Source organism: Marmota marmota, unplaced genomic scaffold, assembly GCF_001458135.2.
Source record: "Marmota marmota marmota unplaced genomic scaffold, marMar, whole genome shotgun sequence".
NCBI lineage: Eukaryota > Metazoa > Chordata > Mammalia > Rodentia > Sciuridae > Marmota > Marmota marmota.
In genome coordinates, this window is record NW_025999900.1 from 55,535,611 (window position 1) to 55,561,325 (window position 25,715).

Below are 25,715 nucleotides of genomic sequence, written 5' to 3' on the forward strand. Positions count from 1 at the left end.
ACCCTCAATCAAAAAAAAAATTTGCCAAAAAAAAAAAAAAAGAACTTCTAAGATTTCATATTCCTATAAAAAATGTACTTACTGGAATTCAAGCAGTGAAACATCTCATATAATCAGGTACTTCCTTCACTGCTATTTCAAAATAATCTGTGCTCATTCTGGTGATTCCAATGTACCTCAAGAATCTGAAATAGCATCTGGATCATTGAAGATAATTTTAAACATAATCTGTCAGAATTCGTGAGATGAGCACATTTTGATGTTCTTGGCTAACTGCACATCAATACCTATTACCTATTGTGATTCTCAGTCAACCACAAAATTAATTGAACCCAAACTTGCACACCGGTGCTGGCCCTTTCCAGTCCATGACATTTTTCCTGTCCTGGTGGTCAGGCCCAGCAGGACCGAGACAAAATATTGGTATTTATTTCTGCAGAGAATCACATGATGACCGTCACAGGTCTCCTAACCTGGGAAATCCTGCTGAGAACTGAGCTGAACTCAGGTCAGAAAGGAGGAGATCCCAGCCGGAGCAGACCACCAGGGGCCCAGAGTGACCGTTAACTTAAGCACCAAGGCTGGACTGGAAGGGGCCCCTCTGAGCTGGAAAGACTTGGCCCTGGGGATCATGGTAGACTGAGGGGAGTTCCCCCGCTAACATGCCTGTCAGGGTCTATTGGGAAAGCAGGAGAGCAGAGGCCGTGTTTATCATCTGCCCTTGATAGAGAAAAGTGGGTCGAGTCGGTTCCCAAAAGGAAGTGCCATGATTTGACCCAGGCCTTGACCTGTGAATGTGGCCAGCAGTGGTCCAGGCCCCTGACCAGAGAAGCAGGGTCTGACACAAAGATGGCGTAGTCCATTTTCAAATAGTTTAGTCTTTTACGTGTCTGTTGTTCTTGACTCCCAACAACCAGAGAAAATAAGACCATGGAGAGAGAGAGGCTTAGTACCCTGAGATACTCAGGCTGTTGCTGAGGGATTTGGAGCCACCAGGAGCAAAGAGGGTGGGCCCACCTCTCTGCTGGGCCGGAGCACCAGGGCCGGTTCCTGGAGCCAGTGCCAGTGCTGGAGGCAGGAGTGGGCAGATGCTGGGTGTTGGGGGAGGTGACTTTCCTCCCTGCCTGCCCACCTGCCTGTCTCCTTTCTTTCCAAGAGTCAACAGTCACCAGAGAGTGGAGCAGGAGCCCAGGTGAGGCACCCCCCTCATTGTTCTGCTGGGGAGATGAGCACCAGCCTGACAAGCAGGGTATGGGCAGGCAGGGGCCAGCCGTGGTGGACACGGGGCTGCTCTGCTGGCTGTGGCGTCCCGGGGCCCTGGTGGAGGAGCGCGCACTTGGGGAACTCCAGAGTCCACACCCAGCACAGCCTCGGCCCTTCTGCTCCAATAGGAAATCAGAAGTGGGGCCCGGGACTCAGTGGCCATCCCGCCCTCTCTGCAGGGCCTGCTGTTCCCAGGGCCATGAGCATAGCTAGTCAAGGGGACAATTCTGTTTCTGTAATGTGCTCTATTGGTGATAACTGTCTCCTGCCAAGTGCAGACAGAAATGCCGTTCTAGATGTGGGAAGCAGGGTGTGCCTGGATGAGAAGTCTTCCCCAGGTCACAGTGGCGGACCCAGTTCACAGAACACGTTACTTAGCAAGCCTTGCGCTTGGCCACTGAGAGCAGCTGCAGTTAACAGAGCGAACTCCCGTGCTGGGGTGGAGCTCAGGGGTGCAGCCCTTGCCCAGCCACCTCTGGGTTCTGTCTCGGGCACTGCAAAATAAAAAGGGGGGGCAGGGCTAACTCCTAAAGCACTGAGGTCCCTCTTAGCCTTCCCCTACTCTGAGTCTTTAATCTTCGAAGAGCCCTTGGGGATGCTGCTTGCATCATCCTGTCTTATACATGAAGAGATGCAAGTACGCGGAGAGGTTAAGGAATTTGTTTTAGGTTAGAATTGGGATCTCAAACTGCTTGGGTTCAAATTCCCCCATATCCCTTGTGATATCGGGGTAATCATGGGTAAGTGATGGGGCTGAGATATAAACCCAGATAGTCGGACTCCAGACTCAGTGCACTTATCTCTGTGTGTGTGTGTGTGTGTGTGTGTGTGTATTTAGGGGATCACAGAACAAGCCTTTGCTTTTAAGGAGCCCAAAGCCTAATGGAGAATACAATACAAAGATGCCCTGACCAGGAGCCGCACGGTGGTCTTCAGGCTACCGCTAAATAAGAACACCCAACTGAGAAAGAACACCCGCTTCTGCAGGTCGAAGGCTTCCTTCTATCTCACCTTCCCCCACCCCTCCCCTTTGCCTTTCTTTGCAAAGAAACTCATCCAAAAGACTCAAAAGCACAAAGAGAACATCGATTTTTCATGAGCAGTTGCATTTCAGCATTTCAGGTATCAAATGTGAGCTGAGCTCGTGGTCTAGGCCGGGGCGAGAACTCGTGAATCACTGTCATCGTGAGTTGGGGCCTGGGGAGACAGGAGCATTTCACCTGAAGGACGAGTGGAATGTTTTGATTTGTTTTTGTTTTACTTGGGGGAGGGGCAGATACGGATATTTTTTTCCTAATTAGAAATTTAACAGCATCCTCCCGCGGGGTGCTGTCATAGCAGTTGCAAAAGGTATAAAATATTCTTTATATTCTCAAAAGAATCAAAAGGAGAGACTCACACAGATATTTGTGCACCCTGTCCATAGCAACAATACTCACAATAGCCAAAAGGAGAAAAGAGCCCCAGGCGTCCATGGCTGGGTGAGTGGGCGAGCAAGACGTGGGGTACGGACATCAGAACGTTCTCCAGCCTAAGGCAGGAAGTTCTGATGCAGGCCGTGACAAGGTTGAGCTTCGACAACATTATGCCAGGTGAGAGCGGCCTTCCCCAAAAGGACAAATGTCATATGATTCAATTGCAAAGGCCAATTCAGGGGGACATAAAGTAGAATAAGGGGGCAGGTAATTACTGTTTAATGGGCACAGAGGCTCTGTCTGATGATGAAAACGTTTTGAGATTAGTGGTGACAGTGGCAGAACATTGAGAATATTGTGCCATACACTTAAAAAATGGTTAAAATGCCAAATTTTATGTTATGCATATTTTGCCATAATAAAAAATCCATAAGAAGGAAACAAACAACTGAAATATAGACAGAGTAGGAGGCAAGAGGCCAGCCCCGCCATCTACCATAGCCGAGGAACAGGGATCGTATGCCAAGATGTGTGCCCACTTCATACGAAGAGATGACAAAACCCTACTAAGGCTCATTTTTAAAAGATTTCTATAAACGGAGAGAGATACACTGTGTTCCTGGTGGAAAAACTCAATTTGGTAAGGATGTCATTTCTCCACAAATGAATCTCTAAATATAAGGCAACCCCAGTCAAAATCCAAGTCTCTTTTCTGGATCTTCACCAAAGGACTCTAAAGCTCATCAGGAGAATCGAGCAGGAAATAAGCAAGGACAGTTTTGAAAAGAAAATGGGAAAGAAGGGAGGGAGGGGAGTGGGGTGGGGGGAGGAGGAGGGAAGAGTCTTGGTGGACATGAAGAGGAAAGAACTCTGTTTCACTCACCGGCCTCAGCCTACACAACGGCTGACAGATCAGTGGAAGGAAATGTAAAATTCAGATACAAATAAAGGTAAGAATTTTGACTTCCATAAAAAGGGACATTTCAAGAGACTGGAGAAAGAACGGACTATTTCAAAAAGGGTGCTGAGGAAACAAAACTGTATAGAACTCAGTACATACACACGCACAGGTGCCCAGCGATCCAGGAAAATATGAAAAAGTCCATGGATTGTGCCACAGGTCGATATCCTGGATACAATTTTAGACTAAAGTTTCGCAAATTGTTGTCACTGGGGGAAAGTGGGTAAAGTATCTCAGTATCACTTCTTACAACTGCACATCAATCTGCAACTTCCTCAGTCGAAAATTCCCTTGAAAATGGTGCTAAGGAAAATGAATGATTTTTAAAATGCCAGATCACTGCAATTTAAGACTCTGTATTACATTGTTTCAAAATATTAGAACCATAAGGGAACACTGGTACACTCTCTGGACAGGACTTTCTGTCACCCCCAAAGCCAAAAGCTACAATAGAAGAAACTGATATGTCTGTGTGAAAACCAAACTTCTGCATAGCAATAAAGCCTTTATGTCCAAACAAAAGGCGAGCACAAATTGAGAAAAACTGTTTTCTAAAATATTTGCAAAAGACAGAGCTAACTTCCTTGAAAACAGGTGAAGAAACTTACAAATCAACAAGTGATGAACTTTTAACTCGGGGTAGGGCATGTAGTAGGTGCTCAATAAATGTTGAATGAAAGAAAAAGTGGAAGCAAAGAATTCAGGTGACCTGTCAAGAAGGAACATTCCAGGGCTAGGATGTGGCTCAAGCGGTAGCGCACTTGCCTGGCATGCGTGCGGCCCGGGTTCGATCCTCAGCACCACATACAAAGATGTTGTGTCCACCGATAACTAAAAAATAAATATTAAAAATAAAAAAGGAACATTCCAGAGGCAGGTGGGAGAGAAAAGTAGAGGTATAAGACAAGTTGAAGGGGGAAAAAAAGCAAATTGGGTCAGCTTTAATTGTACAGCCTATTTTGCCAGTAAAACTAGATGAATTGGAGTGTCATTGGAGAAAATCCCTTTAAATCCCAACTCCAGAAAGCCTCCTAGATGGGAGGACGATTTCCACCCTGGTCCTCGATGCCCTTTGTTTGCAGCTGCATCTGTCCTTGCTCTTCCTGTTCCCCAGAGGATAACAGGGACTTTGTCCCTTCTCACCAGTGGGTAACAATGGTGGGTAACAATGACTTTGTGATTTCCTTGCCGCGGGTTTTGCCACCAAATCTGGCCCCACCGAGCATCACCTGTGACGGGGGCATCAGGTGGAGGTTGGCACCGCGGGCCTCGTTATTATTGTTTGCATCTGCAGTTCGTCTCGTCCCGCTGCATATTTTCTATTTTTCAAAGGAACTTATTAGAGACCTTTTGTGTCCACAGCCTCAAGTTCACAGAAGTGTATGAGCTCATTGTTTGTTCCCCGGTGGAAAAATGAACCCTAATGAATCACCCGTTTCTTCCCCGTGATCAGCTAAACAAGGCGTGGTGTTACAATCTCTTTGAACATTTCTTCTGGCAGTTAGATTATTACACCAACCCCGCTTGTGCCACAAATATCTCCATATTTTTTTAAAAAAATGGGTTCCTTACTGGCTTTAGGCATAGGAAAGCTATAACTGCTTTCTGGAACTAATAATGACAAAATTAAATATTTTTAAGAGAAGGCCCCAAAGGACCCCCTCAAAGAATGTAATTATGTCCGTGGATTACAGAACCGTGATTCCTTTTCAGGCCAGGCCGGAAGATGTCTCTGAAAGGAAGGTTTGAGTCGTGTGTTGCTAAAAAGACTCCAAGGAGAGGGAGGAGGGAGGCGAGGAGATAAGGAAAGAAGGCAGAATGGGGAAGGTAAACTTAATTTTCTGTCAAGAACTTTGGTTCCCTAGAGCTACCTCCACAGCAAACATGGGGGTGTTTGCCACCTATTTCTGGAAAATTCTAGAGAATACAGAGCTCTCAGTGGTTCAATAGGAACATAGGAAAGTTCATGAGTTTACAGGGGAGAGGTTCAGACCGTGGAGGAACACAGGTCTGATGCTGTAAATAATGTTTATTACAAGTCTTACTGATGAGGCCGTTCCATATCCGTGGGCCTCAGTTCATTTTGGGGGTGGAGGGGGGACTAGCAATGGAACCCAAGAGGAACATAACCACTGAGACACATCCCCAGCCCTTTTTAAATTTTTTATTATTATTATTTTAAGACAGACTCTCACTAAGTTGTTTAGGAGCCTCACCAAGTTGATGGCCGCGATCCTCCTGCCTCAGCCTCCCAAGCCCCAGGGATTACAGGCGTGCGCCACCGCGCCCAGCCATACTTCATTCTTCTTACAACATCACACACGTGGGTGAGAGTCACCAATATTCTGTCAGCCTTTGCTGGTGTCAGGAAGCACCAGGGCCCCTCAAGGGGACCAAAGAAGCTGCTGTGGGGAGAGAAAGGATGCTCAGGGGGGCAGCGTGAGGACTGGCCCAGGTGAAGCCCAAGGGCTCAGGGTCCCTTGTGGTACACTGACTGCCCTCTGCAGAGCCCTGTGAGCTGTCCTCAGCAGCAGGATCAGAGAGCAGGCAGGTTCCCATAGGCCTCGTGCAGAAGCGCATCAAAACAAAGGCGTTTTCTGTACAATTCCTCAAAACGTCTTAAAGCCAGACCGTTTCACTCTTAATCTTGGGAGAGGCAGTTTGGCTCAGGAGAGAACGTAATTCTATCCGCTGGCTTTTAAGGGACAGTCACACAACTTCAAACTTAAGAGGCCCTGAAATCAGAACACCTCCTTGAGATGAGTCAGTCACAGGATCCCCCCTCTTCAATGAGGGTAAAGTCAGAAATAGTAACAGCATTTACAGCCTCTGGCACTCATCCCAGCCATCATGCGGGCACCCCAAACGTCTGCATACAGGGAGAGGGCTTAAGAGGTCATAGAGCGCAGCATGAAAACCCGGGGACTCAGGTCTCTCAGGGAAAGGAAAGTTTTAAAATTCTGCCTCGGGAGCCCATACATTCTGATTCCCATTGGGGCCAATTTTTGTGACTCTCAATATAGCAATTGCTGCGACCGATAGTGATGCAAATGACTATCATGTCCCAGTTGTCGATTCTTATAGTGAGAATAGCAGTGATTTATTTTTTTCACTTGAAAAAAATCAGGTGTGTAGAGGTCTCCCCTCGCTCAGAAGGGACGTGGAAAAATAGATGAATTTTAAGATTCTACAATCTTCTGTCAAAGATGCTTTACAGTTAATAAATGAGAGAGAGTCATCACCCTGCAAGTATCAAATCCCCAAAACACCCTTAACTCGAGGAAGAACTGGAAACTCCAACGTCCGTGATGGTGACTGCTGTGGAACAGGGGACACCTCGTCCCTCTGGCTCGCTTGGTCCCTTGCAAAGTGCTTAGAATCAGCCCGCGGTGTCTTTTCTTATTATTATTATTATTGTTATTGTTGAGAAAGTTACACATAGAAATTTTCTTGGGGCTGAGGACGTAGCTCAGAGGCAGAGCACTTGGCTGGCTTGTGTGAAGCCCCGTGCCACAAAAACAGAAAGAGAAATCCTTCAGGTCGGGTGCAGACCTACCTGCCTGGCCTGCGACAAGGGCTGCTGCAGGTGAGTGCCCCCAGAATCCTGGGGTGATGGAGTGAACATGCCAGCATCCCAATCACAGACCACTGCAGTCAAAGACCCTGAACTCACCACAGCACCTACCCTTGTGTTACCAAAGGGACAACCACAGTAGTTTGGGCCATGGTCCCCTTGGGTTATTAATGGTCCAGACTTAGACTCAGGCCCCCAATTAGCTGGCTATGTGACTCCGAGCAGGTGACGTGACCTCTGTGCATGTGACCCCACATGACCTCCTTCTCAAGTGTGACGGGGAGGAGGGTTCCTGCCTCACGGGATCCCATGCAGGGCTCCTGGCTGGCATAAGCGCTCAGTCGTATGGACTGCCATGGCGGTCACTCGCCCTCCCCTGGATGCTGACCTGCCTCCCGGGAGCTGGGATGAGCATCAGACAGCTCAGGTGCCCAGAGAGATCGAACACTCGAGCAACCCTCGAGAACCACAGAACAAAGGAGGAAATTCCTAAATCAATCCATTTTCATTGTTTTCCTCTGCACGAGGTAATGTAGAAATGAGAGCAATTATCAGCTTTCTGAGAGCAGAAAGTTGAATGAAGTATTAATTGCCAGTCCTCTTCTGGCCTGTTGGATCATTCAGCAATCCTGCCTCGAATGGAAAACTCTAGGTTCCGGAGTAATCGTTGTAACCTGTGGAGAGGACTGGACTCAGCCCCAAACACAGGTCCTGGCTCAGGACCCAGCGGGGAAGGCCCAAGATTCTGCATTGAAACAGGTGGCTTTGATACCAGGGTTCTGGTGCATGCTTGAGAAATGTCACCCAGAACATGGGACCCAGAGCTGCTCATTCACCACAGTGGAGCACAGAGTCATTGCATGCTCAGCAAATGCCATTTGGAAAGTCATTTTAGAGCCAGGGACCACCTCAGTCCTTGGTCACACTCCCCACCATGATGCCATCTATCATGATGTGATGTAGTCAGGGGACCCTGATCAAAGTTAGCGCCATGCTGGTCAGACTCTCTGTCTCCAAAACTGTGCACTAAATAATCCTCTTGTCTTTATAAAACACCCAGCCTTGGGTGTTTTGTCATAATAACAGAAAATAGCTGAGAAGTACTACTTTCTTCTATTCATTTCCTTTGTTATAAGTAAAGTAGAAAATCCTTGAATACTTTGGAAAGCATTTCAATCCAAAGGAAGAAATGAGTAGCTGCCATCATGTCTGCCGTGAGGTTCTACAGTTAACCCAGAACTTCTGAAGATGACTCATTTTAATTTAATGGGTCATCTGGAATACTTCCTGCATTCCCATATTAATATACCAAAGAAGTAAGGAGTTCTGTTTGCTTCACTGAGCTTTAGCGGGACTCTTGGAGACCCTCATTTAGAATCCTCCCCAAGAGGAGGATTCTAAATCCTCCTGGGTCTTATTATCTTCCACACACCAACCCTTTCTCCCCACAGCACTCCAGCCCTAACTGGCAGGTGCTTCTCTTAATGGGGTCTGCAGCCCTTGCCTCAAAATCACTATGGGTACTAGCTTAAATGCCCTCTCCACCTTTTGAGTCAAATCTCTGAGGGTGAGACCAAAATCCCAGTTTACAGATTCCTGAGAAAGTGTTCAGGTACACCATAGTTCACACCTCTGTCCTGTGTGATCTCCACAGTTGACACCTCTGTCCTGTATTGATCTCCACAGTTGACACCCCCATCCCGCGTGGTCTCCACAGCTCACACCCGTCCTCTATGATCTACACAGTTCACACCCCCGTCCTGCATGGTCTCCACAGTTCACACCTCTGTCCTGCATGGTCTCCACAGTTCACACCTCTGTCCTGCATGGTCTCCACAGTTCACACCCCCGTCCTGCATGGTCTCCACAGCTCACACCCCCATCCCGTGTGGTCTCCACAGTTCACACCTCTGTCCTGCATGGTCTCCACAGCTCACACCCCCATCCTGTGTGATCTCCTCAGCTCACACCCCTGTCCCGTGTGATCACTATTTCCTTTGATCTTGTCACCCCTCGTTGATTTTTAAGCTACAAGTAGAGGTGTAACCTCCCCTCCTCCCTGCAGCTTGACAGCAGTTCTCCATCTTTCATGTCATCTGCAAGTGACTCAGGGAAGGCGTTGGCCTGGTTTTACCTTGTGCAGGTTTCATTCTTGTGTGTCCTTTCCTGGCTCGGGTTCCCTGGAGGGCAGCACCGACTCTCCCCACGCCATGCACAGTGTCTAAAACCTAGAAACACCGAGACCCTGACACCTTCAACTGCCCCAGCAACACTGCCCCCACCCCGCACCCCACACCCCGGCACTCCCAACACGGAAGGTGACGATTTCCCAGAGGAAGTCAGTTCCAACTGCAAACACTTGACCTTTGCGTATTAAACCTTTAATCGGCCTTTAGGAGGCTCACAGAACTTTAGCTGCAGACGGCATTGTGTGTCCAGAGCCCTCAGGACTGGAGAAGGTGTTCAGTGGAGAGAAGCAGAGTCAGAGGGTGTCCTCGGGATGGCTCGGCTGGCGGGGACCTCCTCATGAAGTATTTGTCGGATGAAGGAATAACCGATGGCTATCAGAGCAGTTGAAATGTTTTGGGCAGCCGTGAACAGAAAGTCCTAGAAAGAGGTGGCGGAAACATGAAGGGGCCACGTCATGCCCTGGAACGTGGCGTGTGGAGATGGGCCACTGCAGGGAAGGTGCACTTTGAGGCTTTGGGATGTGACTGTGGACCATTTCCACGACTGCTTCCCCGAGTCACTCCCTGTCTCTGATGTCACAGTTGCAGAAGGTTTTTATCATTAAAAGTCAAGACGTGGCAGGTGTCCACATGCAGAACCAGTCACGTGTCTGATTAGGGGGGATGGGTTCCTAAGAACAAAAAACCAGAAAAGGATGTAGATAGTTCTAAGTACGTTCTGCCAAATCGCTCGCAGACAGCGTGGGCCTCTTTCTGTGTCCCCAAGAAGCATTTGAGAGTTGACGATACACACGGGGCACGTTCATAACACACAGGTGTTCTCCTCCCACCCCCCAGTTGTCCCTAGAAAAAAAATCTGAGCCAAGTCTACAGGATGCATTTACCCAACGAATCAATTGCATAAACATGGGAAGGGAGACAGAGAGACAGCAGAGACACACTCAGTGTGACCTTGTTAGGGTCCTGATCCGTCCCAGTGATCTGTAAAGAGAAATTTTAGCAGGGGCTGGGCATTATTGGACGTGAAGGATTTCGCATTGGTTTTATTAGTGGTGATGTTGGGAAACAAGGTCCCAGGAAGTCACAGATGCATCTTTATTAATGGACGGAGTGGCATGCTGTTTGGGATTCATTTTAAAATACCATAGCAAATAAAGGAGTGGGCTGGGATAGGGGAGCTGGGTGTCCCCCAAATTCCTAAGTGCTGGAGGCCTGGCATTATTGGGAGTGGTGGAGACTTTAGCAGATGAGGCCCAGAGGGAGGAAGTTAGCTCACTGGGGGATTCCCCCTAAGAGGGTTATAGGACCTTGGCCCCTTACTCTTTCCCTTTGCTTCCTGGCCACCATGAGTTGAGCAGCTTCTCCCACCAAGCACTCTCATCATGACAGGCACCCCAAAAACAGACCAACTGTCCATGGTCTGAAACCATGAGCCAAAATAAACCTTTCCTCCTTATAAATTATTTTTCTCAGGCATTTTGTTACAGTGATAGAAAGCTGACTAACACAATTGGCAATAGGTTGATAATTGCCAAGCCTGAGAAATGAAGGCACATTTAACTATTCTCTCTAACTTTGTATGTTTGGAAAATATCATAATACAAAGCTTTTAAACTTTTCACCTTGATTGACTTTGGAAAAAGACTGTCTAGTAAACAGCATATACATCTAAGGCTAGAAGACTGCAGGCCTGTTCTTCTCTTCATGGTCTCAATGAGGGGTTCCACGGAGGTTGACTGCCACCTTGGCAGTGCCTGGTAGCTTCCTTCCTAGCCCCAAGGACAAGGGGGGAGCCTGGATTGATCCTAGAAGCTGCCCTGGGGGTTGTGGTCACATGAACACAGGTCTGAAGTAGGTTAAGGGAACTTCAGGGCCTCCAGACAAAACCCATGCATCCCTGGGCCTCAATCGGCTCAGCTGCTCCCAGACTCAGTGACTCAGGCTTGAAGGGAATAGAGTTCATTTGTGCCGAAGCTGCCCTGGGGACCCTGGGGGACGAGGCCCTTGACCCTCTGTGGCTCATTGTGTAGAGTTCATTTGTGCCAGCTCCGTCCGATGCTGGGCTCTCTGATGACCTTGTTCAGGTCACCTTAGGGTGAGGCTGATTTGGTCGACCAGGACTTCTGTGACAAAAGACCATCGACTGGGGGCTTAGCGCTCTAGAGGCAGGGAGGCCTGCGATCAAGGTGCCACCTCCCTAGAGAAGCACCTTGCTGAGTCCTCCCTGGGTGGCAGGAGAAGAGAGCTCCAGGGCCTCTTTAACGAGGGCACTGGTCGTGTTCACGAAGGTCCCACCTGTGTCCTAACCACCTCCTTCTAATTCATCACGTGGGGGGAGGAGCCTAGCACACGAATTCGGGGAGACACAAACATTCAGACGACAGCAGAGGCCCAAACAAGTGGCGCAGGGCCTGCCTCACGCTCAACAGGAGCTCAGTAAAGATGGCTGTCACCTGTGGCTGGGAGCTAAGTCACAACTCCCCTGGCTCTGCTTCCCAAGGCCAGAGAGACTGAGTCCTCCCTCAGACAGGAGCGGGGTGCACGAGCAAGTCCCCGAGATCGTAAGGTGCCCCTGCGCCCCACTTACTGCTCCTAAATCTTTCCTGTTTCCATTCACTTTATCCAGCCTCTGGATTTATTAAAATGGCCTGGATGAGGGTTTCCCCTTTTTTGTCCTGATCTGCTGTTCTCGGGGACTAGAGCAGCAGCCCTCTCTGGTCTTCCAGCTTTGCAGCAAGGGGCTCCTGTCTTCTTTTGTTTCTCCATCTTCCAAGTTGGGGGAATATTTGCAAGATTTTCTGGCTCCAAGTTCCTCAGAAAATCAGGAACTAATTACTGGACGCCATGTTGACTCCTCAGTGTTCTTTTGAATTGGGTGGAAAGAGACAGGGCTCTCAGCTCAGCCATGAGACTCCAGACCCTTGAGCCATTAGACTCAGCTCTCCATGACTTCACTGCAACTTGAGCCTGGGGATGAGAATCAAAGATTCTAACAAGAGAAAAAGGCAGCAAACCCAATAGACATCTCTTTTTTTGTTGGGGGCAGGGGATTACCAGGGATTAAACTCAGGGGCACTTGACCCCTGAGCCACATCCCCAGCCCTATTTTGTGTTTTATTTAGAGACAGGGTCTCACTGAGTCGCTTAGCGCCTCGCCATTGCTGAGGCTGGCTTTGAACTTGCAATCCTCCTGTCTCAGCCTCCCGAGCCGCTGGGACATCTTTACATAATAAGGACACCTAGCAAGTAAGAGCCTATGCTGGCAAGAGTTGCTGAAGGGCCTTTGATTTTGAAAACAACATTTTCCAAAGAAGAGATGATGGTCTGATTTTTTTCCCTACCATTAAGGGTCCTAACTGACCCTCAGTGGGTTGTTCCCTGGCCCTCAGTCCTTCCTTATCAGACTGCCCCGTCCATTCCACGTCACCCTATCCAGCTGAGAAGCTGAGCTCAGCACGTCATTCTATTCTCTTGGTCACATGCTGTTCATATCATAGCCAAATGCAGCTCCTCAGATGCTGAGAAGAGACAATTGAATTCAGCTAGAAACAAAACAGCAAAACTGTGCACACATCTGGGCGTTGGACTCGACCTTGGAGACCAAGAGGTCACGTCCCAGAAGCCCACACGTTTCAAGATCCACTCTGGCCACTCCCCAGGACGCACCGCAGGTGGCCACAGTGGAGCTGTAGTGACAAGGAAACAGATTGTAGGGGGCGGTTATCAGGAAAGAGGACAGAGGGTGAGTCCTTGGGGTCCCAACATGGGCTCAAGGACACTGAACTTGAAAGTGAAGTAAAAACAAATGGAAAGAAGGAGGCTTCACTCCACTGAGAACCTGAGCCCCGGATCATGCTCAGTACTCAGCTTTTATGGTGCTTTTACTCAGGGTGGCTCTGATGCCAGTCCTCCCCACAAAGCAGCCTTCTCTGTGTTGAATTTCGTCGCTGGTGGGAAGGAGCCCATGTCCCTCCAGTAAGGTGGGCTGGCCCTCGCTGCCACAAGTGGAAGGGCTGCGTGTCACCGCCCTCTCTCTGATTCTGTTGTTCCTAAGGATGCTCACTGTCCCACGCGATGCCTGTTCTTAGCCGCACACCTGTGTGCCCAGGTATCAAACGAAGTCAAGAAGGTGGAACTAGCACGGCGAGAGGCAAAGGCGAGAGGGAGATTGTGTATTTTATCTATCACACCTGGTGCCTCTCTCGGCACCCCAAGAACATAAGGTGTGAGTCAAAGGGCTTTGTTTAAAAGATGGGAAAATCTTGAGCGAATTTCTCATTTCTGCCTTTGCTGGTGCCTGCTGTTTCTCTGTGGGAACCATCCCCTGCGCTCACACGTGCCCTCTCCTGTCTGCCTAACTGCCTGTGTAATCTTTCCAGAACCCCAAGCCGGAGATGGGACGTCCTCATAGCAGCTGCTACAGAGCCCTGTAGTCCTCCAGCACAAGACCCACCACACAGTGTACGCTCACTGAACCAGTTAGTGCTCCAGGAGTGCAGTGGCCAGATCTGTCTGGCCCACAGTTCCATCTCCAGCTCTGCAAGTGTTTGTAGAATAAACGACTTCTGACGAGTCTCCATAAGCCTTTTCTGTGTGTGAACATTTGCTTATCTCTAGGGACAAGGCCTGATGGGTGGGGATGTTCAGGTTCCTACTGTACAAGGCCATCTAACGAAGTGGGGGAGAGGGGGCTGAAGTCCAGCCCACAGTGTCATCACCAAGCCATTTCTTGCTGGCTGTATCCACCCTGAGCGAGAGGTGCCTTTTTCTGCTGGCACAGTTGCCCGGCCTGGATGTGCAGCAGCCCAGCTCTGTGCTCGGAACCAAGCTCAGCCTCTTCCAAAGGAGGCCAGCACTCTCCTGCTGGTTCCTAGAAAGGCTAGGAGGCTGCGGTTTGCTCAGAGGGTTCCTTTGGGTCCTCTGCCAGCCATCCACGCCAAGACCCTGACCCCATTCTCAGACAAGACCCCTCTCACCCTTCTCTCCTCTGATTTTTGTGTCCTTCAGGGTTTGGGATGACCACTCCAGCGACCGTAGGAGGAAAGATCTTTCTGATCTTCTACGGCCTCATCGGCTGCGCCAGCACCATCTTGTTCTTCAACCTCTTTCTGGAGCGGCTGATCACGGTCATCGCCTACATCATGCGGTCGTGCCACCAGCGGCAGCTGCGCAGGCGCGGGGCGCTGCCCGCGGGCAGCCTCAAGGCGGCGGGCCGGGGCGCGGACAGCCTGGCCGGCTGGAAGCCCTCGGTGTACTACGTGATGCTCATCCTGTGCTCGGCCTCGGTGCTCGTGTCCTGCGGGGCGTCGGCCGTGTACGCGCCCATGGAGGGCTGGAGCTACTTCGACTCGCTCTACTTCTGCTTCGTGGCCTTCAGCACCATCGGCTTCGGGGACCTGGTCAGCAGCCAGGGCGCCCAGTACGAGAGCCAGGGCCTCTACCGCCTGGCCAACTTCGTCTTCATCCTCACGGGCGTGTGCTGCATCTACTCGCTCTTCAACGTCATCTCCATCCTCATCAAGCAGACGGTGAACTGGATCCTCAGGAAGGTGGACGGCCGCTGCGTCCAGCCGTGCCACCGCAGACTGGCGCGGTCGCGCAGGAACGCGGTCACGCCGGGCAACGTCCGCCACCCGCCTGGCGACATCTCCACCGAGACGGACGGCGTGGCGGACAGCGACACGGACGGGCGGCGGCTCTCGGGGGAGATGATCTCCATGAAGGACTCCAGCAAGGTGTCGCTGGCCATCCTGCAGAAGCAGCTGTCGGAGATGGCCAACGGCGGCCCGCACCAGGCCGGCACGCCGTCCCAGGAGGACGAGTTCTCGGGCGGGGTGGGCGCCTTCGCCATCATGAACAACAGGTTGGCAGAGACCAGCGGGGACAGGTAGAGGACGGGGCGCTGCCGGGCGCGAGGCCTGGCGGGGACTGGAGCAGGAGACGCTGGCCCTCCACGGCCACCCCGGGCCCCTTCCCATCCGGTCCCCCAGGCCCACCTTTGGAAATCTGACCTTGGCCCCAACAAGAACCACCGTCCAGGGCTGGGGGGACTGGAAGTCCCATGCCTGACTCCTTACCTTTACCCATCCTGTTTAAATCCAATCTTTTCTAAATGAATCACAGAAGCAACAGAAGACACTGTATTGTCACTTATCTTTCTCCCAAGTTTTAACTGCCCAAGGGAAATAGGTTGACTATGAGCCTGATTCTCCCTGCAAACCCCCCCCCCCCGCACACACACACACACTGTTTCATTTAGAAATGAAAACCTGCAAGACTCTAGTTCTTTCCCTAGAACACTGAAAGGAGACATTCTCTGCCTCACCTAGCCCCTTCAAGAAAAGGGAAAGGAATGTTCCAGAACGTTCCAGGGCTATGGTGGTTTGGTTTGGTTTTTTGTTTTGGAGGGATTGGGGGCGGGGCATCCTTCCAAGCAGATTTATCAATGGTTCCATGAATAGGGAGAATAACTAGTCTACTCTTTCTGCACGCTTCTTAGGGTTTTTTGTTTTTGTTTTTGTTTTTCTATTTTGTTTTCCTTTTCTGTTGAAGACTAGAATGTTTGGCTAAGGTGTCTTTGAGACCTCAGTGTGATAAGAAAACTGAATTTGGTTTCAGGTGTTTAAACTGCCTCAAGATGGAGGGGGACAGGAGAGAAAGTCACTTTTGTAACTGAAGAACACACTTTAACCTTTTCTCTTTGAATGGTCACTTAGATCATTTCATTTTTACCAGGGCTTGGGGCCCACTGCAGAGATGATGACTGACTATTTATTAGAACTGAAAATTTAATAAATTCTCATTTTATTAACTAAGATTCCATGGGTCCTCATTGTGAACAGCAGAGGGGACGTGCTTAATTAAATAGACATTTGTTGCACTCGGGGGAAAAAGGGAACAGGAAATTGGCCTTAGGGATATGATCATCTTCTTAGAGAGTCTTGGCTGGAGAAACATTCAAGGCCCAATAATGAAATTTGGCTTTTCTTGTCTAATTCGTTGCAGTTCGGCCTTCTGAGACTGTAGCAGGTCTAGTTGTATTATCCTTCCATGCAGTTAAAACATCCATACTAGGGCCTGGGTCTGTGGCTCAGTGGTAGAGTGCTTGCCTAGCATGTGTGAGACACTGGGTTCGATTCTCAGCACCACATACAAATAAATGAATAAAATAAAGGTTCATCAGCATCTAAAAAAATAATTTTAAAAAAATCCATACTAGGAACGAGACTTTTAACCTTCCTAGATGTAGCAGAGAACACTTCGGGAGATGCCAGTTAATAGCTGTTGCTTTTACAAGATAAGAGCGGGTATCCGCTGTGCTTTGAGAAGTGATCTGGAGAGATGGGCTGGTAAGGGATACCAGGCTGGAAATCAAAGCCTGGTGAAACGGGAAGGTTGAGCAGAGCACTAGTGAGCTTGGAGGACCCTTGGCAGCCATCTCCTCCAACCTGCTTGTTTTCAACCCAAGGAAACAGGGGCATAAGGGACTGCTCCCTGTCTGTGGTCTTAGGGTGGTGGTGTGCAGGTGGGGAAGGAATCCAGGCCACCTAGGTTCTTGGCCACTCCACACAGCCCCATCCTCCCTCCCACTCCCTCTGTAGGCTGAGTTGCTTTTTCTACCAGTTTGCAAAACCAGCTATTTTCTTTACAATAGCAGAAGTCTGGTAAGTGGCAACATTGACTTTGAACTTGGGGTTATGTGGCTACAGAGCAGAGATTTTAAATCATAACTTGCTTAAAGGGGAACTTCCCAGAGGCGCTGCAGCTGCAGAACCCTCATCAGGAATCTCTGAGCACAGACCAAGCTGTGCCTGGGCTCTGCACTGACAGCAGCTGGGGCCTGACCCATAGGGGTTTCTAGGTCTCCGTGTTCCTGGTCCAGGGATGGCATGAAGCATCTCAGTGTGAGTCACCAGTGATCTTGGCCCTGTGCCAGGAAGCCAAGGCACAGCAGTGTAAACGAGGTTAATCTGACAGGGTCAGCTTTACAAAGGATTTTACAGAGATATTACATCAAAGCACATAGACTTTTATAAGTAGGATCCAAAACTGGCATACACTTTTATGCTAAAATTTTTAAACTGAGTTTACATTTCCCAAGAATCTTCCTAGGGTCTCAGAAAGCAAGTCTGTTCTCCTCTTCTCTGAGTCAGGGGTCCCTGGTGGACACATCTGAAAATCAGTGTAGGAAGAAAAGTGCAGTGTTTTATGATGGGTGGATGGATGGAAGGAAAGATGTATGGTAGATGGATGAGTGGATGGAAAAATGAGAGGAACTTACAAAAAAAATTGTGAAACTAAGAATCCTTCTTTAGTGAAGTCTCTCTATAGTTACTCTTGGGCATGGACTGGTCAAGAAGGGCATTTCAAGATAGTAACAGTCAAAGCTGCAGTTCAAAACCTGGAACCCACTAGTCCCCTAATATCGCTCCAGGCGCACACCTGGGTGTGGAAGAAAGCAGGTGTTGTGCACATGTGTGCATCTTCCTGGGCGATGAGAGTCCTGACGTCCTATACAGAAGGAACATCGGCTGCTGTTTTCTCCTGTCATTCTTGTCCCCACTCAGTGTGCTCCCAGCCCTCCTCACCGGTTCTCTTTTCTGTCCTCTGATCTGTCACCCTCTGGCCTCTCCATGGGAGGCAGCTTCCTGGCCGAGAGGAAAGTGACTTCACAGAGGGTTTCGTGGTGTGTCCAGGCTCCTGTGCGTTGGAGCCAGAGTCTCCCCATTGACCTGCCCTCTGGGAGGTGCTCAGCCTGCACACATGGCTGGGCTCACAGCTGGGCAGCCTCGGAGCTCTCTAAGATGCATAAATGTGACCTGGCCTTTCGTGTTTCTCTTGTGACCATGGTCCCATGCCATTTGCCCAAGTTGTGCCATGCCTGAATGCTACTGCGTCTTCTCGACATTTTATCAAGTTTTTAATTAGTTTTGTTTTAGAAAAGGGACCTGGTCACACTAAATCAAAGACTCTTATCACTTGCCACAAATGGGAAATATAGTAACTTGAGAATTGACAAAATGAAGATCAAGCTGGGTCACTAATTCTAGCCAGATCCTGTATCCTAGAAAAGGCTCTGAACCTAGGCTTTTTCTCACTTTATTAAAAACAGAGAGCAACTGGTGTGGTGGCACATATTTGTAATCGTAGCTACTCTGGAGGCTGGGGCAAGAGGATCACAAGTTCAAGCCCAGCCTGGGCAAGTTGGTGAGATCCTGTCTCAACGTAAATTTTTAAAAGTGCTGGGATATGGCTCAGTGGTAGAGCATCCCTGGGTTCAATCTCCAGTTCAATAACACATACCCACAACACCCACCTCCACACCCAGAGAGATTAGAAGGTGTAAGACAGGTAATAACGACACATAGTATTAGAGGAATTCTCTGTAATATAACCAAAAGGACTGCAAGAGAATTGAAAGGGAATCACTTTCTCACCAAGTGATTTAATGTTAATTCATTCCACACCCGAGGGCCCCTAAAATTGTTCCACATTCCATCCAAATCACTGGCATACATCCCACATTTGGGGCAACAGAATACATATAGGTCAGTACAGCACCGCTGCTGAGATCAAGTGCACTGTGAAGGACAGCTCTTGGCATCCAGTGGGGGAGAGTGTGGGCAAGTCAAGCCCGCTGAGCCCCAGCCCCTCTGCATCTCTGATGTGGAAAGCTAATGCTGGCTCCTCACAAGTCATTGAGAGGATCAAATGAGGCGATCCTCAGGGAAGGCTTTGGGGACCCCCAGGACTGCACAGGAATGGATGCTGTTGACCTACCTGCTGGGCTACAGGAATGGGGTTGGGGGGACAATGACATAACATCCCAAAGAGGAAGCTTTTGCTTTCCTCCTGCCCCTGGCACCCAGCACCTCCCTCACTGTGTGACAATAATGGTTCTTCTCGATTTCTAAATGCTCTCAGTCTCCGTGGGCGTTTTGTACCAAAACCCCACAGTCTTTATATCTGTTCTAGAGTCCTTTCATGTTGGTATCAGCTGAGCCAATTAAAATGTTCACAATAGGAAGTGGTTTGCGATATCTTCTATCTTGCCAACATTTCACGATTTTAAGACTTAGCCATTCATAATTGTAATATTTTGAACTCCATAAACCACATTGTGAAATGGGAAGACACTGATTTTCAAAGTACCCTTGATCTTTTCTGCAGTGAGAGGATAAATAATGATCTTATTCTGTGTACAAGTTAACTGGAGTGAACTGGTTGACAGTGGTTTGAGAAGGAGGCTTGAAGTTATTTGCTTTGTGCTCTAATGATCATTCTCCATTTTCCTAACTCCTTCTGTGTTTACTAACTGCAATTCTTCTGCATGGAAGAGTTTTTCCTTCTCCCCCATTGTTTTAAAATATTAAGGAACTGTCTTTAATATTTCTTGTAGGGCAAAGTTGCTGGCAACGAATTCCCTCAGTGTGTGTTTGTCGGAGATCGTCCTTGTTTCTTCTCCATTTCTGAAAGACACTTTTTATGGATTCATAATTCTGTTTTGACAGGTTAAAACAAAATTTTCCCCCAGCACTTTAATGCTGTTAAACCCCTGTCTTCTGATTTATATGGCTTCTGATGAGAAATGTAATGTTCCTTTTTTCTCTAGCTGGCTCTAAGATTTTCACTTGGTTTTTTTGTTTCTTGCAGTTTGCACATGATGACCTGAGTGTGTGTGTGTGTGTGTGTGTGTGTGTGTGTGTGTAAGTAATATTCAAGTAATAATTGCCACAACAAGATCCACTGTTGCTAAAATTAGTGATGTAAAAGTTTAAACAAATACAGGATGTTTTTAGTCTCAAACGATTGCCACTAAAATATTTGGTAACTACAAAGAGAAAAATAACAACAGTGGAGAACTCTGACAGACGCCATGTTAACGAAGTGACCAAAGTACACGTCACAGTAGAACATACAAGCATCCTGTGCTCTCATAAGCTGCGTGAGAAGGGCCCTGCATCTGTCTGGTATGCTTTGTCATGAGGCATAACTTCCGTCTAATTATGACAAAAACATCGATAAACCCAAATTGAGGGACCTTCAACAGAACAACTGACAAGTGCTCTTTGAGGCTCAAGATCATGCAGGATAAGACTGGTAAATTTCTATAGACCGGAAGAGACAGAGGAAACATCACAAATAAGTGCATTTTGAGTTAGATCTTGGAACTAAATGCGATTTAGGATCCTCAGTCGGATCCTGAAACATACAAAGGACATTAAAAAAAGTGGGGGGAGTGAAGTCCACTTAATTTTGTCGTCTAGCTAATAGTGTGATCCCAAGGTTAGCTTCTTAGTTTTGCTGATTGCTCTCTGCTTATGTAAGATGTTAACATAAGGGCAAGTTGGGTAAAGGATATATGGGAACTCTACTATTTTTTTACAATGTGACTATGAGTCTAAAATTATCTCAAAGTAAAAAGTTAAAGAGAAAAGAAAAACAAGACTTTCTGAAGATTGTGCCGTCAGTCACACCTTGCCTGGGCTATGACTTGAGCATACACCTATGGTGTCAGTTTCCTTCATATGTTCTAAGCAGGTTTTAGCCATTGATCTGAAGCACCACTTCTGTGAGTGTGGTCCCCAGGCCAGCAGCAGCAGCACCTGGGCACTAGTCAGAAGGGCAGATTCTCAGGTCCCATACTCAGTCTGAGAAACATGGAGGGTCAGACCCAGCAATCTGCATTTGAACAAGTCCTGCAGGCCGTTTTTATGTGCACTGAAGTCTGGGGACCACTGATGTAAGGCACTAACAAATCTAACTCTTGTAAATTGTGTATTTTTTCATTGCACCTTTCACCTTTGCAAATAAGGTCTCCTGTAATCATGGGTTAGGAAGGCAGATGTGACCCCCAACTTGCACCAGGGGTTCAGAGCCATTGCATGACCCGTGCTGGTAATATAGGGACCGGGACCAGACTCACCCTTCCAGATGTATACCACTCTGCCATCGCTCCTCTGCTTGAGTAGGATAAGGATTAACTTTTGTTAAAAATGTATGCCTAGGGCTGTGGCTGGGGCTTAGTGATAGAGCACTTGCCTGGCACGTGTGAGGCACTGGGTTCCATCTTTGGCACCACATAAAAATAAAATAAAGGTATTGTGTCCACCTACAACTAAAAAAAAATACATATTAAAAAAGTGTACACCTACATGGAGGCAAATGGGAAATACAAAAGCAATTAGAGCCTGCCTTCAACAAAATCCTAGTGTCATCATTAGCTCTGAGCCTCCCTTGCTGCCTTTCAGGGCCCTCCTCTCTCTGTAGCCTGCCTGCTCTCCACCCTCCTCTAATAAACCAAGCTGGCCTCTGGCTCCTCTGTACCCTGAGTCACATCCTGCACCACTCACACACAGCCTGGTAATGATTTCTTTGTGTCTGGCTTTTGTTGAAATGTCCATGTTTAATATCTTGTGGGGTTGTTTTTTGACTCCACAAGTCCCTTAAAAGTTATAACTGGGCTTTACCTCTCTCCTGCTGGCACATGACAGGGACCAGTAAATAGGATTGTATTTGACCTTAGAAGAAATGAACCCAGACATAAGGTCTTAGAAGCTGTGCTTAGTATTTTCCTCAATCATGATTATACTGAAGACAAAACTGTGTGGAGAGGGAAAAATAAAGATATTTTTCCATTGAAGAATGCACTCCTGAGCGTCAGCTATAAAGGTCAGGAAACTAGCCTGTCCCTCGTACCTCACCTACCCCTTCACTAAAGGGGGCCCTACAAATTAAACTGACAAAAGACAGTTTAGCAGGAGAAAAGGCTGTTGTATTTGATATAAAATCACTTAAAAGTGTACATGGCACAGAGCCTTCATAGAGAGGACATAGAAACCCTGGGAAGCAGTTAAGCCCGAGAGTTTACATCCATTTTAACAGACGGTGATAAATTGTGACAATGGGGCAAGACAAAGGAAAGGGGTTTGGACTTCAAAGAACATCTAAATGTGGTAAGGTAAATACATGAAAAAAACCTGTGAAAGATAAGGGTTGGTTTATGTAAGTTCAAGTCAGTGCCATTTCACGGTGTCACCTCCTCTCCCTGATACAGGCAAGGGGACAGGGGACACATTTACGATGGGAAATTTATGCCCTGTTTTCAGACAGAAAGGAGGGAGGTAAAGAGGTTTTCCTGCATCTATTATTTCTCAACTGACTTTAATTCAAAAATAATCCTCAGGCCTAAGTGACAAACTTGGGTTTCCCTCATTCTGAGACCCTTCACCATCAAGCTGTTGCCAGATCCCAGCATCTTGCAGAAAGCAATCTTCCTCCTGCATCTCAAAGCCATCTCTGGTCATCTCAGAGTTGTCTCTGGTCATCTCAGAGCTGTCTCTGGTCATCATCCATCACCCAGACTCCAAAATATTCTGGAAACTATGGATCAAGTAAGTATACTGGATGAAAGTGAGGACTTAACCTCCTCGGTTGGCACAGAAGCTGGTGCTGTTTGCGTTGGTGAGTTTTTAAATGCATATGGTTGTGACAATAAATGACCGTAGTCATACATGGTCATCCTTGGGTAGAAGATCTCTGTGTATTCTAGGGCATTTCCTGAGTGAATTGTTCAGTCTTCCCTGCAGGTGTCTTGGACTTTAAGTCACTGTAGAATTACCCACTCAGGGGAGCCTCTTATCCAGTGGACACCATTTTTATCAAAAACATCAGGATTGTTGGGATTACAGGCCTGTAATCCTAGCAGCTTGGGAGGCTGAGGCAAGACGATTTCAAGTTCAAAGCCAGCCTCAGCAACTTAGTGAGGCCCTAAGCAACTTGGTGAGATCCTGTCTCAAAATAAAAAATAAAAAGTGTCGGAGATGTGGCTCAGTGGTTAAGCACCTCTGGGTTCTGTTTTGTTTTGTGGTGCTGGGAACAGAACCCAGGGCTTCACAATGTAAGGCTATTGAGCTACACCCTAACCCCCAACCCTCAGCCAGAGAGATACAGATTTATTTAAATGAGGATTTTCAGGCCCTTCCCCAGAACTTCTCTATTAGAATCTCTCCAAGTGAAGCCAAGGAACCTTCCTTTTCCATATGCACTCCTCTCACCAAAAAAAAAAAAAAAAATCACCCCTTCTGTATGCAAACCTTAAGAACAGCTGCGTTATGGAATGGGGTGTGGGACAAAGGGAATCACCTCAAAAACGATACAGGACTTGCCTGGGGTTTGGTGACAAGGTTGGGCTGATGACCACTGAGACGATCAAAGCCCTGTGTGGTGCTCCCCCCACCTCATGATTTCCTCCTGACTTTCTCCAGCCAGTGTGACCTTGAGCATCACCCCTCCATCTTCTCTGTGTAAAATAGAGGAATTCATCTCTGATTTCTCACAGAATCAGTTCGGTTAGATACTTAATAAATATCAAGGTCTGCTCTCAGTGAGCTGCTTTGAAGGCACAAAGCAAACCTAGGGCAGTCCCTGGCTTCAGAACACATTATATAACCAAGGGCTGAAACCAAGTCTCCAGAAAAGTGTTGGGGTGATCAGGAAGGGCTGAGCGTCATGTGGACAGAGACGGTCAGGGAAGGCCACATGAAAGAGCTGCCTGGACGGCAGGCCTGAGAGGAGCAGAGCTCTCAGCTGAGGACATGAGTGGGCAAGAAGGACAGATTCTGTGTCTTCCATCCAACACGGAGTCTCTGGGGGCTTCTGCCGTGAGCAGGAGCAGTTCAGGAGTGAAAGCAGGCGGGTCTCAAGTAAAGCAACAGTGTTCTTTTTCTTCTTCTCACAAAGGAAAAGTAGAAATAGCCATAGGTCAATCGGGCCACTTTCAAAGACTCCAGGTGACCCAATCAGGGAGACAATCTAAGCCACCTGGCTGAGTTAGATCATGGTATGGGACGTTGAGGAAAATTTCAGTGGAGAGAGCAGAGCTGCTCAGAACACGCCCCTCTCATTCTGCCATTTCCTGGTGCCATGCTGTTAGGGTTCAGATATGAGGTGTGCCCCAAAAACTCATGTGTGATACAAGAAAGTTTAGCACGGAAATGATTGGATTATGGGAATCTTGACCCAATCAGTGCATTAATCCCTTGATAGGAATTAATTGGGTGATAACTGTAGGTAGGTAAATAGATAGGGTGTAGAGGTGGGTCAGTGGGGGCGTGCCTTTGGGGTATATATTCTGTACATGGTGAGCGGAATCAATCTCTCTCTCTCTCTCTCTCTCTCTCTCTCTCTCTCTCTCTCTCTCCCCTTTGTGTTGTGATGTCCCAAGATACTTTCCTCCACCACAATCTCCTGCCATGATGTTCTGCTTCTCCTCAGGCCCTGAGAAATAGAGCCAGCTGTCTGTGGGCTAAGACCTCTGAAACTCTGAACCCCCAAATAAACTTTTCCTCCTCAAAAATCGTTCGTTTCAGGTGTTTTTGGTCCCAGCAGCAAAGAAAACTGACTAAAACAACAGCAAAGTCGTTATAATAAGAAATATCATATCCAGCTTCCAACCAGGGCTTGGAAAAGAGAATGAACTGATCTCTGTTATGGAGGGGAGAGAGGTCAAAAGCCACCCACACTATAACCAAGTGTCTACACCTGAAAAAGATGGAAAGGACTATCATGAGAACTAGGCAAACGGGTGACAGCCAAAAAGTAAAAATGGAGGAACGTAGGATGCAAAACCTGAGTAAGTGAAGAACCCAGCTCAGAAGAAAAATAAGAAAAAGAAGAAAGTTTATCATGATTGTTTCACACAATAAAATGTTATCAAAAGAGTATAAAGTAACAAGTGAAAGAAGAGATAAAACAGAATGAATTTTAAAAATAGATGGAAAACTTCACCAACAAGTTAAAGACTAACAAATACACTAAAAGAACAAACTAGACCTTCAAAGTATTTTATGACTGACACAGAGAAAAGTGTTGAGGTGATTAGGTAGAATAAAAAGATTTTTAGGCAAAGAAATGAAAGCAACTAAAACAATCTGACTTAAAGATCATTAAAGATCCAGAGTCACAGAATTAAAAGAATAGACGATGCATTCAAGGAAAAAATATAAAATAAAAATTTCCCAAAATGAACAACAAAAAAGTGAATCTGCAAGTCAAAGAAATATAGCTAATTCGAAGCAAGGGAAGGAAGGAAGGAATCTGCAAGCTCCGTCCTGAAGGGTTAACAATGTGTCTATGGGGTCAGGGTCTCCAGCAGTTAATAGCTGTGTCTTCCTGGGCCCTACTTAACCTCCTATGCCTGCATTTTCCCATAGGTAAAATGTAGATATACATGGTATTTTTCTTTTTGTTTTTACATGGTATTTTTCATCAGCATTTCATTAAATCATTCTGAGCACAGTGCCTGGCTCATA

General features: G+C 47.6%; 1 protein-coding gene across 1 annotated transcript in view; it reads left to right on the forward strand.

Annotated features, from left to right (window-relative positions):
* Positions 1-16,213, forward strand: part of Kcnk13 (potassium two pore domain channel subfamily K member 13) — a 99,501-nt gene extending 83,288 nt beyond the window's left edge. The window contains exon 2 of the mRNA XM_048799173.1: positions 14,410-16,213. Within this exon, the coding sequence (XP_048655130.1) occupies positions 14,410-15,293 (884 nt within the window). The 3' untranslated portion in view covers positions 15,294-16,213. The remainder of the gene's footprint in view (positions 1-14,409) is intronic.
* Positions 16,214-25,715: the final 9,502 nt, after the last annotated feature.